This window comes from Pelodiscus sinensis, chromosome 32 (genome assembly GCF_052426305.1).
Source record: "Pelodiscus sinensis isolate ZL-2025 chromosome 32, ASM5242630v1, whole genome shotgun sequence".
Classification (NCBI taxonomy): domain Eukaryota; kingdom Metazoa; phylum Chordata; order Testudines; family Trionychidae; genus Pelodiscus; species Pelodiscus sinensis.
In genome coordinates, this window is record NC_143083.1 from 11162950 (window position 1) to 11178160 (window position 15211).

General features: G+C 52.8%; 1 protein-coding gene across 4 annotated transcripts in view; it reads left to right on the forward strand.

Moving 5' to 3' along the window:
• The window catches only part of MAST3 (microtubule associated serine/threonine kinase 3), an 87128-nt gene that overhangs the window by 35558 nt on the left and 36359 nt on the right, over positions 1-15211 (forward strand). For all 4 annotated transcript variants that reach the window (XM_075902929.2, XM_075902927.2, XM_075902930.2 and 1 more), the window contains 2 exons: positions 12064-12152; positions 12666-12738. In XM_075902929.2, coding sequence (XP_075759044.2) covers positions 12064-12152; positions 12666-12738 — 162 coding nt within the window. The remainder of the gene's footprint in view (positions 1-12063; positions 12153-12665; positions 12739-15211) is intronic.

A 15211-nucleotide genomic window follows, 5' to 3' on the forward strand; every position in this document is an offset into this window, starting at 1 on the left:
AAAAGCTTGGAAAGGTGACTCACTTGTAGCGGGGAGGGGTTGGGAGTTACTGGAACCTGCGCTGAGCTATACTCCTTTATATCGCAGTAGGCAGCTCTGAACCATTTTCAGTGTAAGAAAGGAAAGAAGTTGCCATGCCGAGGGAATTGTCTGAACCCACTCGTGAGCTGGAACCATGGAGAGAGGCGTGTGTGACTGGGCTGGAAGGAGGCACGTACACCGCAGCAGCAGTCTGTAGGTTGATGGGTGGTGAGCGGCCCAGACTACATGCTTTGTTCAGGCCTGGGTGACCAAGCCAGCATCTTCCTCGTGAGCGATAATTCGTGCTAGATGGTGGCAAACGCTTTCCCTGATCGGTGTAGACAGAGCCGGTGAAACAGGTTAACAGGGCCAGCTGGCTTATACTGTTATCTCGAAAGCAATACAGGTTGGACCTCCCCAGCATAGCACCCTCGGAACCTGACCGACCCTGCGGAAGGGAGTTTGCTGGAGCGGGGGAGGTCGATTCTGGCCCCTCAGCTGCTAGACCGGCTCCCCTCCCACCGCTAGCTGGGCTCCCAGCCCTGTCCAGACTCCCTGGCCACCAGCCGCTCTGCCACCAGACTCCCAGCCAGGGCGCTCCAGTCCGGCAACATGTGTGGTCCTACCAGACCACAGGTGTTGCCGGACTAGAGAGATTCAACCCGTAGTTTGGTTGTGGCTGACAACATGTTGCAGTTGTTAGCCGTTTAAATCCTGGCCGACACTAGTCTGAGTACCGATGTTTCGTTTTTAAAAAATGAACACTGCTTTGCATTGTCTTTTTATTTAGTCCATCAGTCTTAAATCTCTTGACTTAGATGGTGCCATTTACCCATTTCATAGGTGAGGAAACTGAGGCACGGAGGGGGGGAAGGAACATGCCCAAGGTCTCTCACCAATCAGTGCCAGATTTGGGACTAAACCCAGGAGTCCTGACTCTCAGTTGTGACCGGGAGCTAACAGTGCCATGCCTATTCTTTGAGACCCTGTTTTATTTTTTTTAAATAGAGGTGTAGTTCTCCGGTGATCCCAGACTGGACATATTGAAAATGTACAACTCGCGTGGTTTGTGTTACTTGGTCTCACGCTGTCTGTGCCGCTCAGAAACAAGGCAGTCGGGATCTTCGGGGGTGTTGGGGCTACAGGGATTTCATGACTGTCTTATCCAGGCAACAGTGCGCATGCGCGGTTGGGTCTTGTGCAGCAGACGTGGTTTTGTGGACTTGCTGGGCCCCCTGCGTGGCTTTTACGTGAGCGGAAAATGTTTGGGTTGAACAGTGCAAGCTTCACACTCCCCCTGCCCCTCCTGTCCTGGCGGGGCCGTGGGTGCAGGATTACTGGAGCTAGGGCTTCAGACTGTGTCTGCTTGGATCCCTGGTGAGCTAGTTTAGACCATCCAGCTGCTGATCATCAGCCAGTTGATAACAACTGGTCACCTTGTGTCCGGGTTTTGATTTGAGCCCATGCCCAGGGCAAGAGCTGTGTGGCCCATTCATCTGAGCCAGCCCAGCCTCATTGTGCATTAGATGGTTCGTGTAGCCAGATGCTTTTTTTTTTTTCTTAAACATTTCATGGAGAAGTTTGACAGGCCCCTTGTTAGGCCTGGTCCTGTAGGAGCGGAGCAAGGCACCTGAACTCACTGTGCCTTGATGGTCACGCTGTGGTTGAAAAGCCTCCTCTGTGTGTTCTGGCTCTCGAACGCTGCTTTGTATCTGGCTCGCAGGGCAGCCTGGGGTGGTCTTGCTTGGCCTATAATCATGAAGTATACCTAAGGACTAGCATTGCTTCTAAGCTGAGCGCTTGGGCGGCCACCCAGGAGCGATTCAAATGCCGCTCAGCTGATTAGCAGAGCACCTGCGGCCGCAGCATGTGTTTCTACTGGTGGTGCACATCCACACATGCCTTGGTGCATAAAACAAAATCTATTCTGCACACGAATGGAAACATTTAGAGGGAACGCTGCTAAGGACTAGCGCTGTGAGCTGCTGCCAGGTGCCGTGGCCTGGCCTTGTGAGATGGGTCGGATGATGCCGTTCTCAGCCTGCTGCGGTGTTTACTTCCCCTCTTCTATCAGGCTTTCTGATGCTGTCACAGGCGGTTGTGAGGGGGTTTTGGGTCACAGCTGCTGTAACAACTTCCGTAGCTGTGAAAGCATGCTTGATGGTGCTGATATTTGCTATGGTGCTGCTGGAAGGTGACTTTGGAGATGTGCTGCATGGAGGGTGTGTTGTCACTGCCTTCTGTAAATAACTTGATTTTTTGCTGACTGCTGTTTTCCACTCCGTTCTTGGCAAATTTACAAATGTAGGATTAGAGTCAGAGCATGGCGGGGGGCTGGTTTAGTGCCCCTTGTTCCCAACTTTGAGAGTAAGCAGCCGTGTTTGCACAAAGCTTGCTTGTGATGGAGGAAGGGAGCCAGACGCAGCTGATGAATCAGGCAGGGCAGGGTTAAAATGGCAAGAGATAGCCGTAGCCGAGGGTGGAGTGTGCAGAAACAGGAAATAGTATCAGAATCCGTCTGTGTAGAGATTACTGGAACTAATCTGGCTAAAGGTTTGCTTTCACTTCAAAAACAAACCTCCCGAGTGGGAGTGTGCGGGGTGATCATGTCTCTGCAAAAGAAAAAAAGAAAAAAAAAAAAAGCATCGTGTTGCAAAAATCGAGTGGGATGCACCGAGCTCTTCAGATTTGTGCGTGTTGCCGTTGTCAACGTTCTTTCAGGGAAGTCCTCTGGCCTGTGTACTAACACAGGGCGTTTGACTAGAAGATCACAATGGTCCCTTCCGGCCATAGGACCTGTGGAAGATAGCAGGGCGTTTGCGCATGGTCGCTGCCCTAACTAGCTGCCGTTTCTCTGGAGCTGACATGTGGATGTGGGGGTAACGAGGCGCTCGGAGAGCTTGCTCATGTATGAATCCAATTCACTGTAGCACACCCATTTGCATTTGTTTTGTTATCACAAGCCTGTTTGCTGTTCTTGGGGTATCGTATGTACGCCAGTCAGTCCTCATTGTGGTGTAGCTGCAAATTTGCCTTAGAAATTTGCTCACTTGGGGGGTGGAGTGGAAGTGAATCCCCACTGGTCCATGGGTCAGTGCTTGGGGGTCAGAGGGAGGGGTTTGCTCTTATACGTGCTATATTTATTTTAAAGTCAAATACCAAAACAAACCAACTGCAGAGGGATGGGAAAAGATGGTGGAGAAAGACAAGAACATAAAACGAGCGCTTCAAAAGACACCGGTCTAGTGATCTGTGGCGAGCCTTAGCTGCTTTGGAGGAAGAGCAATAAACCTTGCGTTGTAGAATTCCTCCAGGGCAGGTTTTGTTCCGTACCCCCGTTCATTAGAGGTCAGCTCGGGTCTTGCATCAAGAGCGGTAGCTCCATTCCAACTGCCCAGCAGCGTTTACTGTTGGAACTCTGGGTGTTCTCGTTGTCCACACACACATCCTTGCATTCTGTGCGTGGTCTCCCCGAGCTCTGAGTGGGCCGTGGACAGCGCCATTGCAGCCGGGGGAAACAACGGTCTTTCTAGACAAGGCATGAACTTGTGGAATACTGAGGTCCAGGGAGGTAGGTACCAGAGGTCAAAAAGCTTCTGGTGCCTCTCTGGGTAGAGAGGAAAATGTTTGAAGACACACATCTGACCCTGGATTTAAAGCAGGGGCGGGGAATGTTTTTTGGGTTGGGGGGGGGGGGGCGCCACTGACCCACAGAAAAATCAGTCAGGGGCCGCACACAAGCGAGAAGCAAACAAAAAATAAACCCTCACTGATGTGGGCCCTGACTGAGAAGAAGAAAGGCCCTCCGCACATTCCCCATGCACACCAGAGCTTAGGCGGAGTCCAGGCTAGTAGATTTTGTGTGCTCCAGCCCCTGGTGAGGCAGCAGGAGCACCAGTGCGGGCTCCCCAAAGCTGGGGGGAGCTCTGTGCCTCGGGCTGGATCCAGGCAAGCCGGGGGCTGCATCCGGCCCCCGGGCCTGAGGTTCCCCACCCCGGATTTAAAGTTTTTTATCTCCTTCCATCCCTCGCAGCTGGTGCTGTGGCATTGATGCCCTGCCCAGTTCCAGCAGCCGGGTAATTGAAATAGGGCCTCTAAATAAACAACTTCTCTGATAGGAAGTGCAGGTGCTGCTAGGTGAGAAATGAGGAGCGTGAAGTGCCATTGTAAATGCAGATCAGGGAGGTAGGAAAAATGGGGTAGAGTCTCCGGGGGCTCCTTGTCCACCCTCCTTTGATGTGCACAGGGTGAGGGCTCGCCCACGTGGAAGGGGACAGTTCAGAAAATAACAGGGCATGGAGCCATGTGGGTACACTGGGTGTGTGTGTGTGAAGTCAAGCTGGGCGTTCCTCTTGCAAGTGGGGTGAGGTCCCTGTGTGGCAGGACAGACTCATGACCAGGCAGCGGCTGATGTAATCAGTGACTGATGCATCTGTCACGGTGCACTGAGGCGGTGGGAATACATACCGCCGTTATGGAGGGGCTGCACGGGGGTTGCTAAACATTAGCTGTCTGGAGCTAAAACAGGGTCTTGCCTTATTCCTGGTAGGGATGTTGGCGGCTAGCCGGCTAACTGTTTAACCAATGAGTGATTGCTTATCAGTTAACAGTCCCAGTTAACCGTGACAGCCCCCCCCCACACACTCTGCATTTAAAACTCGGACCTGGCAAGCTGGCTCAGTCCCAGCCTGCCAGTCTGAGTTTTAAATGAAGCACACGCAGGGGAGTCGCCTGCCACCCTGCACTGCTGCCTCTGTATCAGAGGCAGCAGCGCAGTGGCAGGCGGGGGCTGGTCTGTGTGGGGTGCCGGTTCAAAAACAGGGCTCTCCCTGCCGTCCTGCGCTGCTGCCTCTGTATCCGAGGCAGCAGCTCTTGTCTGAAGGGGGCCCAGACTTGCTGTGGATAGAGGCCGCTCCATGGGATGCTGGAGTAGCCTCCGTCTGCAGGGAGCTCAGACGGGCCTCTGCCATCCCGTGCTGTATCAGGCAGCGGCATGAAGCAGCAGGCTGGAGCTGGTCTGCGCGGGGAGCTGATTTTTACAGAGGCAGCAGCTTGGGATGGCAGCGGGATCCTCGGGAGTGGACCCGGCAGCGCACCGGCAGCCCCTCCCGGGGAGAGGAGCGTTTTAGTAACCGCTAAGAACGGTTGCGGCTACAGGATTCCTCAAATAAACGCTAACGTCCCTAATTCCTGGTGTCAATAACTTGTCTGCATTCCCGATTGGACCCCACAGTGAGTCTTCCCAGCTTCCTTGGTTTTCTTTACTCTCTTTGGAAGCTCTGAGCTCATGCTCATCTGAGTTAATTCTTTTCAGTGCCCAGGCGAGGCTTTCTGTTCCCAGTTTTGAATGGAAATTCTGCACTGCCTTTCTGCCGAGCAGTTTGGGTAGCAGAAATCTGGGAGGCAGAGTTTGACCTACTTTATTTAAATCTGGCTCTCGGGTGTATTCATGTTTTCACGGAAGATGTGTCCTTGGTCTGCCGTCTATGGAAATCTCTAATTTTAGTTCGTGACGCTGTCGATTGTGCTTTCCTGCTTCCGGGCGGCTCTGAGGGCGTGCTGCTTTTTATTCCTTGTGAAATAACAAGTATTCACTATGTCCAGAAATACGGCCTGCAGTCTCGCTAGCAAGCAGCCATGTCGCTGGCCCCTCAGCACAGACTGATGCTGCTTAGTGGGAGAGGAGAAGAGATCAGAGCGTCTTGCTGAGACTGTTTCATTGTGTGCTCTTTACACCACACATCTCTGTTGAGGCACTGAAAAATCTCAGAGGGGTTGCCGTGTGAATCTGTAACTTTTAAAAACAATGACTAGTCCTGTGGCACCTTAGAGACAAACAAAATATCTATATATCGTATCATGAGCTTTTGTGGGCAAAACCCATTTCTGCAGGTGAGCACTCGAGCTCGTCTGAAGAAGTGGGTTTTGCCCATGAAAGCTCATAGATACTTACATGTATTTTTGTCTGTCTCTAAGAGGCACAGAAAGGCAGCTTTTTAAACTGGCCACACAGTTCTGTGGTGCAGGGAAGCACAAAAGGAAGTTTTTCTTCCACTCAGCGCACAGTCAACCAGTGGAACTCCTCGCCAGAAGATGTTGTGAAGATTAGGACTTTAACAGGGTTCAAAAAAGAGCTAGATAGATTCATGGAGGTCAGGACCATCAATACTTATTAGCCAGGATGGGTAGGAATAGTGTCCCTAGCCTCTGTTTGTCTGGAAATGGATGACAGGGGAGGGATCATGTGATGATTGTTGTGTTCACTCCCTCCAGGGCATCTGGTATTGGCCTCTGTCAGCAGACAGGATACTGGGCTAGATAGGCCTTTGGTCAGATGCAGTCTGGCTGTTCTTATGCTCTTACGAAGCATTTGAAGCACCTCGTTGGTGCTGGAGGTGAAACGTGTTCTCCTGTGTGCATTAGAATAAAAGCGATTTGAGTCGTGAGGAATCCTTGTAAGGGCATTCTGGAGTCGGATGTGCCTGTCCCCCATTGTTGCTGAAGAGGGAAGTTGTTTGTTAGAGCAGGTCCTGAAGGAGGCTGAGCCGTATTCTGCAAATGGGTCTGTGACGTAGGGGGGGGTACCTTGCTGGTTGCTATGCTGGGCAGTGGGTTGTGGGTGACCTCTGCTGGCTGCAGCACGGCCCAGCAGGGCGGGAGGTGAGTCATTACGCAAGGGGGCTTCGAACCTGTCTGACCAGTTATCTCCCAGGGAGCAGAACAATGGGAAGAAGGGGAGTGGAGCCCTGGCTAGGGGCAGGGCTGGAAGTGAGTGAGTTAGGTTTCTGGCTGATATCATGGAGGAAGCAGCCTAGGCAATGGGCTGGGATTTAGGGGCCCAGGCTCCCCCATCTCAAGGGGGGCTCAGGCATCCTAGGCCTGCCCTGTAACCAGATTACATCTGTGCTGTGCTGTATCCTGGAGAAGCAATAAACTCCCTCTATTCTACTGGCTGGTGGAGTCTGACTGTGCCATTACGGGGGTGCAGGAGATGGGGAAAACCCCAGCGCGCCGTCACAGGGTCCTCACAGGCCCAGCCCTCGTGCTGTGCTTACTCTCCTGCTCTCAGGACTGGGTGCACTCAGAGGTTCAGCCCAGCATTGATGGTGTCCCCGTCTCAGCAAAATGGAGGGAGGCCTGGAACCAATGTTCTCTCTAATCGGTCCTTTCTTTGTGTGGAATAATTTTATGTGCACTGAAACATGTGTGAATGTGCACCACCAGTAGAAACAAAGACCCCAGCTGTGGGTTCTCTTTTCATCAGCTGGGCAGCATTGGAATATCCTGAGTGGCCGCACAAGTGCACAGTTTACAGGGAACTCGGCCTGGAACCACTAATTGTAACTGGAATAGTAATAGAGATGTAGCCGTGTTAGTGTGGGTCTTGCTGAAACAAAAGACAGAGCTATGCTGCACTTTAAAGACTAACAAGATGGTTTATTAGCTGATGAGCTTTTGTGGACCAGACTCACGTCCTCAGGTCTGGCCCATGAAAGCTCATCGCCTAATAAATCATCTTGTTAGTCTTTAAAGTGCAGCACAGTCCTGTCTAATTGTAACTGAATTTCAATGTAAGAACTTTACAGCTTGTACACGTAAGAAATGCGTAAGGTATGGGACAAATAGCATGCATTGGGTGATTTCTTAGCAGGTGCAAGCAGCAAGATACGGTGAGTAATTGTATCAGGAATCTTGTGATAATTGGTGTTCACACCCCCGCTGCTCGAGTCATGTGAAATTAGGAATATTTCAGGTTATTTTAAAAAAAAAAGTAAAATGCTAGTCCTTACAGAGCGATGCATGGAATTGAGACCTCGTGTATCCTAAATATTCAAAACCTGACCTCAGACATCGGGCAGTCCAGTTCTTCCAGCTGCTCTCTAGTTCTTCGGAGATGGCCGTGTGTTCTGCATCCTCCTTCTGCCAGTTCTTCCCCGCCTTCCTCACGTTCTCTGCCCTCCCTCGGGTTCTCAAGGCTTGCTTAGCGTGTCTCCCATCTCCCATGTGGGGTACGTGTCCCAATATCCTAAGCTGTCTGTGGTGATATTTTCTAACATGCCAGGCTCTGGTAGCTCTTACACTTCCCTTTGTTTTGTCTTTCCAGGAAGCGTGTAGCCTCTTTCTCAGCCATCTGCGATGGGCCGTCACCAGTCTCTTCTTGCTAGCTGCTGCCCATGGCCAGGTCTCTGCGCCATTCCGTACATGCTCAGCACAGGCATGTGGTATAAATGACCAGGGCTCAACAATTAGTGTAATCTACTCGCCCGTGGCAAGTAGATTACAAGCCGGCACAGCCGTGCAGTGTGGTCTGCGCATGCGCAGCGTGCCGAACCATGCGGCTGGCGAGCGGGGCTCGCTGCCGCTTGGTGAGCCCTGTAAATGACCATTAGTTTGGGGTGCACACCTCTGCTTAGCCAGCTGGTGTTCAGTCTCCGGATTTCCGAGTCTTATCTTTATCCCAAATGTCGTTACGCTCTACAGCAAGGAGGGTTGGGCCCTGTTTGATTTCATTTCTCTCCACCCGGTCAGGGATCAGGGCCTGCAGCAGAGCCTGACTGTGGGCCACCTAACACACCCTGCTGTCCTGTAGTATGATGCTGGATTTGGTCCACCACCCGATCAGAGGTAGAGTTAGCGCATCCGTATTCGAGCCAAGCGACAGCTGGTTGTGATAATACTGGCACCTGCTCGTTCCCAGCTTCGCCCCTTCCATGCCTCGCCCTTGGAAACCTGGTTGGGACTCTTGGCTCTGATTCCTGACCTCTGACTCCAGTTCTAACCACCTGTGGTTCTTGACTTCAGAGTCTGGCTCTGACGCTGGGTTCCCATTCCTGGCTTCTGACTCTTGCGTTAATCGTAGGTTCCCAGGCCAGAAGAGATCACAGTGATCGTCTGGGGATCGTCTGGGGATGGCCAGATCCAGCCTGCGGGCCAGACCCGGCCTGCCAAGCTCTTTAATCCGGACCATGACCCGCCCCTGTGGCAGTGAGCAGCTCCACACTGCTCAAAGCAGCTGGCTGCTCTCTGTGGCTCTATGAACCGGCCAATAGGAGCTGAGAGATTGTGCTGGGGCGGGGGCAGCACATTAAGCCTGGCCCTGTCCTTCCCCACTCTGCACTGTGGGATGCTCAGACCCGCCCCCCCCATGGACAGGGGGTGCTGCTGCAAAGCAGCTTCTGCCCACAGTGGGCCCAGGCTCCCTGCAGAGAGTCGGGCTTCTGACGCAAAGCATCCCGCGGAGCAGCCTCTGTTCGTGGGGAGCTCGGGCCTGCTGCAGACAGAGGGCGCTTTGCGGGATGCTTTGCGTCAGAAGCCTGTCTCTCTGCAGGGAGCCTGGGTCAGCAGTGCTTGTTGTGGGAGCAGGTGGCACCATAGAGACGGTGCTGGCGGGAACTGGGTTTTCATCCAGCTCTTCCCCAGCACTGGCTCCTGCCTCTGAAACAGAGGCTGCAAGGCGGGGGGGGAGGGGGGGGGGGGGGGGAGTGCGTGTAGTCGACAAGATTAGCTGATGAGCCTTGGCTTATCGGTTAATAGTATAGTGGACTATTCTTTGACATCCCTACTGTCTGTGAGAGTCCCTGAAGGGCATCACAAGGGATCATCCGGCTCTTCCGGAGATGTCTTTTGCTGTACTGTAGAGCTGCTTGAAGTCTCCCTTCTGTGCTTCCGCCATCTTTTCCTGGCCCCAGACTTTTTGCTCTTGCCTGCATCTTTCCTTTATTTCTTTCTCCGTCTCTGGCATCCTCTTCTAGGAGTTCTGCCTGTCTTGTACTGCTCCTTTTTTGCCTTCAGAGCATTGTCGATCACAGCATAAACCCCGTGCATCCTCCGTTGGGCTCCTTCGGCGGCCCCCTAGTTTTGTTTCTTCTGGGAGTTTGATCATTTGTCTTCCAGGTTTTCATCATCAGCCTGGTCCTGTAAAACCTGGACTGGTTCTGAAGCACAGTCTGATCTGTGTGTCTTTGTCCTTGCGCTTCTCTATTGCCGTAGCTCATTTTCACGCTCTGAGCTTGTGTTGTAACGTGGCCACTACAGATCAGAGCCAGCATCTGCTCCTCCGCTGATTTTGCCGTCTTTCAAAGAACATGCCGTCTGTGAGTTACACGCTCGTGAATTATCTGGTTGACAGTTGCATTGTCCGGTGTGGAAGAGAGAGGCATCTCTCTTCAGGGTGTTTGTGCTTGTCTGGGTGTTTGTGCTTGTTTGTGCTTGTCAGGGTGTTTGTCTGCTTGAGTGCCTTCTGCTCTGTGTCCGTGACTTCTTCCCAGCCAGTAGAGCTGTTACTGCTTTGTGCTTTGAAGTCTCACCTGTCGTCAGCTTGTTGTTGTGGTTTCGGTGTGACCTCCAGCATCACTGCACCTGCCTGTAGAAGGTACCTTTTCATGGTTGCTTGCTGTGCGTTGGTTGGTGTGGCTTCTTCGATTATTGTTCTCTTGACACCAAGTTCAGGGCGTCCCCGCTGTACGCCGCCTCGGTGTATGTCGGTTCCGCACTAATGTCATTGACACTTGTTGCGTTGTACGTGCTCCCGGTCCCCTCTCTTATATTGTGTGTCAAAAAAAAAAAAAGACTAATTCGTGCCAATGGATGTCAGACACAGGAAAAAAATTCTCACGCTTTACGTTGTTTCGCTATACGTCCACATATTTTGGAAGGTATCTGGGACATATAGCGGGGACGGTCAGATGGTTCCCCTCCCCCCCCATTTCTTATGTATCCTTTGCCAGCTTTCCCATCCTGTCCCAGGTTCGTACAGTCGTCTTGCCTCATCTTTGGTCATTAGGGTTCCATATCTCCAACTCTCAGCGTTCTTGGTGCTTTTGCTGAGCTCTGTCAGGTTTGGCTCTTCAGTGTCCTCTGCATCCCCTGTCCTCAGGTTTTGGTGTCATTGTTTCTGTTGCGGTGAAATGTTAGCGGAGTAGGTCGCACACCTCACCACAGTACCCTTCTCTGTCATCCAGGCCCGGGACCAGCACTGTGGCAAACAGCAGGAAAGTTCTCAAAAAGAAAAACAGCCACAGCAAAGGCTCCCCAAGACGTATGGCTTAAAAATCCTGCGATTTCCTTCTCGCAGTCTCATGGTTCTTGAACACCTGGAGTTGGAGACCCTCCCTTAAGGCACTTATTGGGGGAATCCAGCCTACGCAGACAGCCCAGGGGTCTGAGTGCAAGAGGGTCAGCTTTCCTGATGTGCCGTAAGAGCTGATGCAGCGATAAGGCAGACGTGGAGTTGATCCATGGTTATGCCAGAGCGATTCCTTTGCTTGGACTGAATTCTCAGATCGCTTTCCAGCTAGCAAAGGATTCTCTGCTTGTCCTGGCCCTAGGGTGCCCTTGGTTTCTTGCTCCTGATTTGTTTAAAGGAGGCTTTCCAGGTGGAACCTCAGGCCGGGAAGGTAGTCACCTGAGTCCTAGTTTGCACGCAGACACGGAGAGCAGCCGAACGGGGAACCAGATGCCGTAATTGGCTTTTATGGAGCAAAATCCAGCTTCACCAGTGGCGTCTGCAGCTCTGGCAGGAGGGCATGTCTGGCTCCCAGGACTCACAGCAAAGTGATTTAAAGTTAGCCCGATTTATGTCGTTTGGGGGCTATGAATGTGGATTTAGAAGCCTTTTCCATCAAGCGCTCAACTATGGGCATGAAACCCTTTGGCAGTTTGTTTGCTTCCTCTTTTTAAGGTCCTTTTGGCTTTTTTTTTTTTTTAAATACTCTTACTTGCTGGGTATTGGGTGTCTGAACTACAGCTGAAACTGGACGTGTGAACCGGTTGCGAGGGCGTCGCTGCTGAATGTTGCCGTGCCAGCCCTCCGCAGAAGCATCCAAGAGGTCGCGCTCTCCCCTATTGCTGGGCTCCTTGTGCTGAGCTCTGGGGCTGGCGCGCCGGCGGGGTGCTCCTACATGAATCGGGGTGCTGTGATTGTAAAGCAAAAGCAGCTCGGCCTGTGGAGGTGGTTTCTAAAGCCCAGTCTGCTTCTGCGCCCCCTTTTTGCTTTAGCATGCGGGAGCCACACAACAATCACGCTCTGTTTTCCCTTTCCAGCTGCCGGAGCAATAACCGGAAAAGCCTGGTGGTGGGAACGCCGTCTCCAACCCTCTCCCGCCCTCTCTCCCCGCTCTCTGTGCCGACAGGTAGGCCTGAGCCCTGGGGTGCAGTTGATGTGCATGTAGTGGTTTTACCCTGGCTGCTTGGAAGGGGCGACACATGGTCCTAAGGCAGTGGTCCCCAACCTTGCGGGGCCGCTGGGCGTCTGGGGGCGGGGCCGCTGGGCGTCTGGGGGCACCCACAGGATTAGCCTTTCTGTTACAGCAGTTCCTTGGGTGTCAGCCCCTTGCGGACTGGCGTAGGTTAGACTTGGGGTTTGTATCTATTGCCGATGGCCAGCTGCACATGACATGGGCCAGCAGAGAAAGGTGGGAGTGGGCAGGCCATGTTTTGACTTGGTCCTTATAGCAGCTGCCGGGGCCTGCCCAGTGCGGTCTCTCCTATCTTTGAGGAATGGGTTTGTTTTCTATTAGGAATAGTAGAAACGGTGCAGGGCAGTTGATTTTGTGACTCTTTAACCTTAAGTGGCTGGCGAGAGCCCAGACAACAAGCCAATGGGATGGATCAGACGTTGCTTTAATTTCTCTCTTTCTCTGCAGCCGGGAGCAGCCCTTTGGATAGCCCACGAAACTTCTCAACCAGCACATCTGTCAACTTTCCCTTTGCTCGCAGGTAAGCTGGGGCTTGCTTCCTTCTTCCCTCAGCCTCCCTGCTCCCTGTAGAGAAGGGTTGGACTGAGAGGGGAAAGAATTTACAAGATTGTCTCTTGGCAAAGGGTGGTGCATTTACCTCTTTCACTTCCAGACAGCACCGTCCGTATGGTGCATGTGCTCATGGGTGCAAATGTGCATGGGGCAGGGAGGGAGGCGTCCTCATCATGTTCTTTAATTAGCCCATGGCGGAGTGCAGTGAAATAATCAGACTCTCTTCAGGAGTTGCCCTGGTTGGAGTAAACGGGGCGGGGAGATCCGATGGTAGAGTCACCGTGCAAACCCTGCCTGCTTTGCACCGGACTCAAGCCAGAACTAACGTATCAGAGGCGAGCTTCTTATTTTGGGGAGGGGCGGGGTGCTTAGACACAGTCCCGACTGGGCAAAGGCCTCTTTCCCAAGCCCCTTCCTAAACTAGAGCGCAGCACGAAGGGGGTCAAGGCAGAAGCATTTGTCCCCAGCATTCTGCTAGGTGCAGTTTTTTTCCCCCTTGGCTCGTTGGACACTGCGGGAGCTTTGATGCCTGCTAAAGCTGTCGGCGTTCCCACGAGCCAAGAAAACACGGGAACCTGTGAGCCTGAGAAACGGCAGCAGGCCCAGGAGTGGTTTCGGTTACCTTGTTTCTTTTTGTCTCGCTCCCTCTTCCCGGCTGATAATTTCCCACCACCCTGCAGTCATGCTCCTCGGACTGACAGGTAACTGCAAGAAGGAACTAAGCTCGGACAGGGCCTGGGCACAGAGGGGATGCCAGCTCCGCTTAGGCAGGGCCCTTGTGGCTGTGGGTTTTACCTCGCTTGTCCTGAGCATAACCCCCACTGTGGCAGTGCCAAATTGAATCAGTCTGTGACTGGTTCCCATAATACGCTGCCGCTCCGGGAACAGACCCAGCTCTGTTTCTCTCATGCTGCCATTGGCTGGGAGTCCAGTCCCCAACTCTGCCCCACTTGAAAACTTCTCAGCCGATTATCAACAGTGTCCTGGATTCGAAACAGCTGCTGCTCTGAAATCCACAACTAGGTCAGCGGGGAAAAGTGACCAGTGTGATAGAGATGGGAACAGCGCCCTCCAGGCCCTGCTGGGTTGGTGCCATGGGCCTCACTGGGGTGCACAGGCAGAAATAAACAACCGGGAAACGGGTGCTGTTAACTCCTCGTTTGCCAGCTGGGAGAGCGCCAGTGGTGCTCTAGTCTCAAGCTGCTCATGTTGGGAACACAGAAATGTGACGACACAAGCTACTTAGGAGACTGAGCAGCTCCGGGGGTGAGATCCATCAGCCCTGCTCGTGGCCTTACGATGGGGGCTTGGCCAACCCTCGTAACTCACCCTGGGAAGCTGCTAGGATGAAGCAGGAATGTTCTGTAACTTTTTCACGAGTCCTGTGGGGATGCGGGATGTAAAAGGTCATTTAGAAATGGAACCATGGAACTGCTAAAAATCCTAGCGTTTACCCAGGCTGCATGCTCTGCAGTGTGCAAATTATAGACTCCTAGAACTGGAAGGGACCTCGAGAGGTCATCAAGTCCAGTCCCCTGCCCTCATGGCAGGACCCAGCACCATCTAGATGTTTGTCCAACCGGCTCTTAAATCTCTCCAGAGATGGAGATTCCACAGCCTCCCTGGGCAACTTATTCCAGTGTTTCACCACCCTGACAGGTAGGAAGTTTTTCCTAATGTCCAGCCTAAACCTTCCTTGCTGCAATTTAAGCCCATTGCTCCTTGTCCTCTCATCAGAGGCCAGGGAGAATGAAGCATTATTAAAGCTTAATTCTGAAATAAATAAATTCTTAATAAAGTTTAATCATTAAACATTATTAAAGCTTAAATAAATATTATGCCTCCCTGAGCGAAGCAGAGGCTTCAGCTGTGAGCTCTGAATTATGCAGTGAAGCTACCTCCCTGGGAGCCGGGCTGACAGGCTGCCGGCTCCGCTCCCGGGGAGCCATCAGTGCAAAATCTGGGCTCCCCAGGGGCTGGCAGGCCTGCTCCCTGGGAGCCAGCGTGTCACCTGCAGTGGGAGGGCCAGGTGGGCCTGCCAAGGACAGAGGCTGCTCCGGCCAGCTGACTGAAGCGGCCCGTACCTGCAGTGGGCCCTGCCAGGCTGGAGCAGCCTGCTAAGGGTGAGGCTTACCAGTTAACCATTTACATCCCCAGTGCCTGCCTCAGTTTCCCTCTGTGCTTTGCATTGTTACCAAGTGAAAGAGAAAGGGTCAGATCTGCTCTTGGGTCAGCTGGCTGGGCTGCAGTGAATAGGCTCCGTAAGGAACTGATTGCAATTGATCCAGATGGCTAGAGGCACCAGCTGGGCAACTGAAACAGGAAGTGACTGTACAAGTGTTATGGCAGGTGGGGAGAACTCAGAATGGCCTGGAGGCAGGGTCCTGGGAGGGGATCAGCAGGGGAAGGCTTCTGGAAGAAGCTGGCTGCCCTCCCCTGGA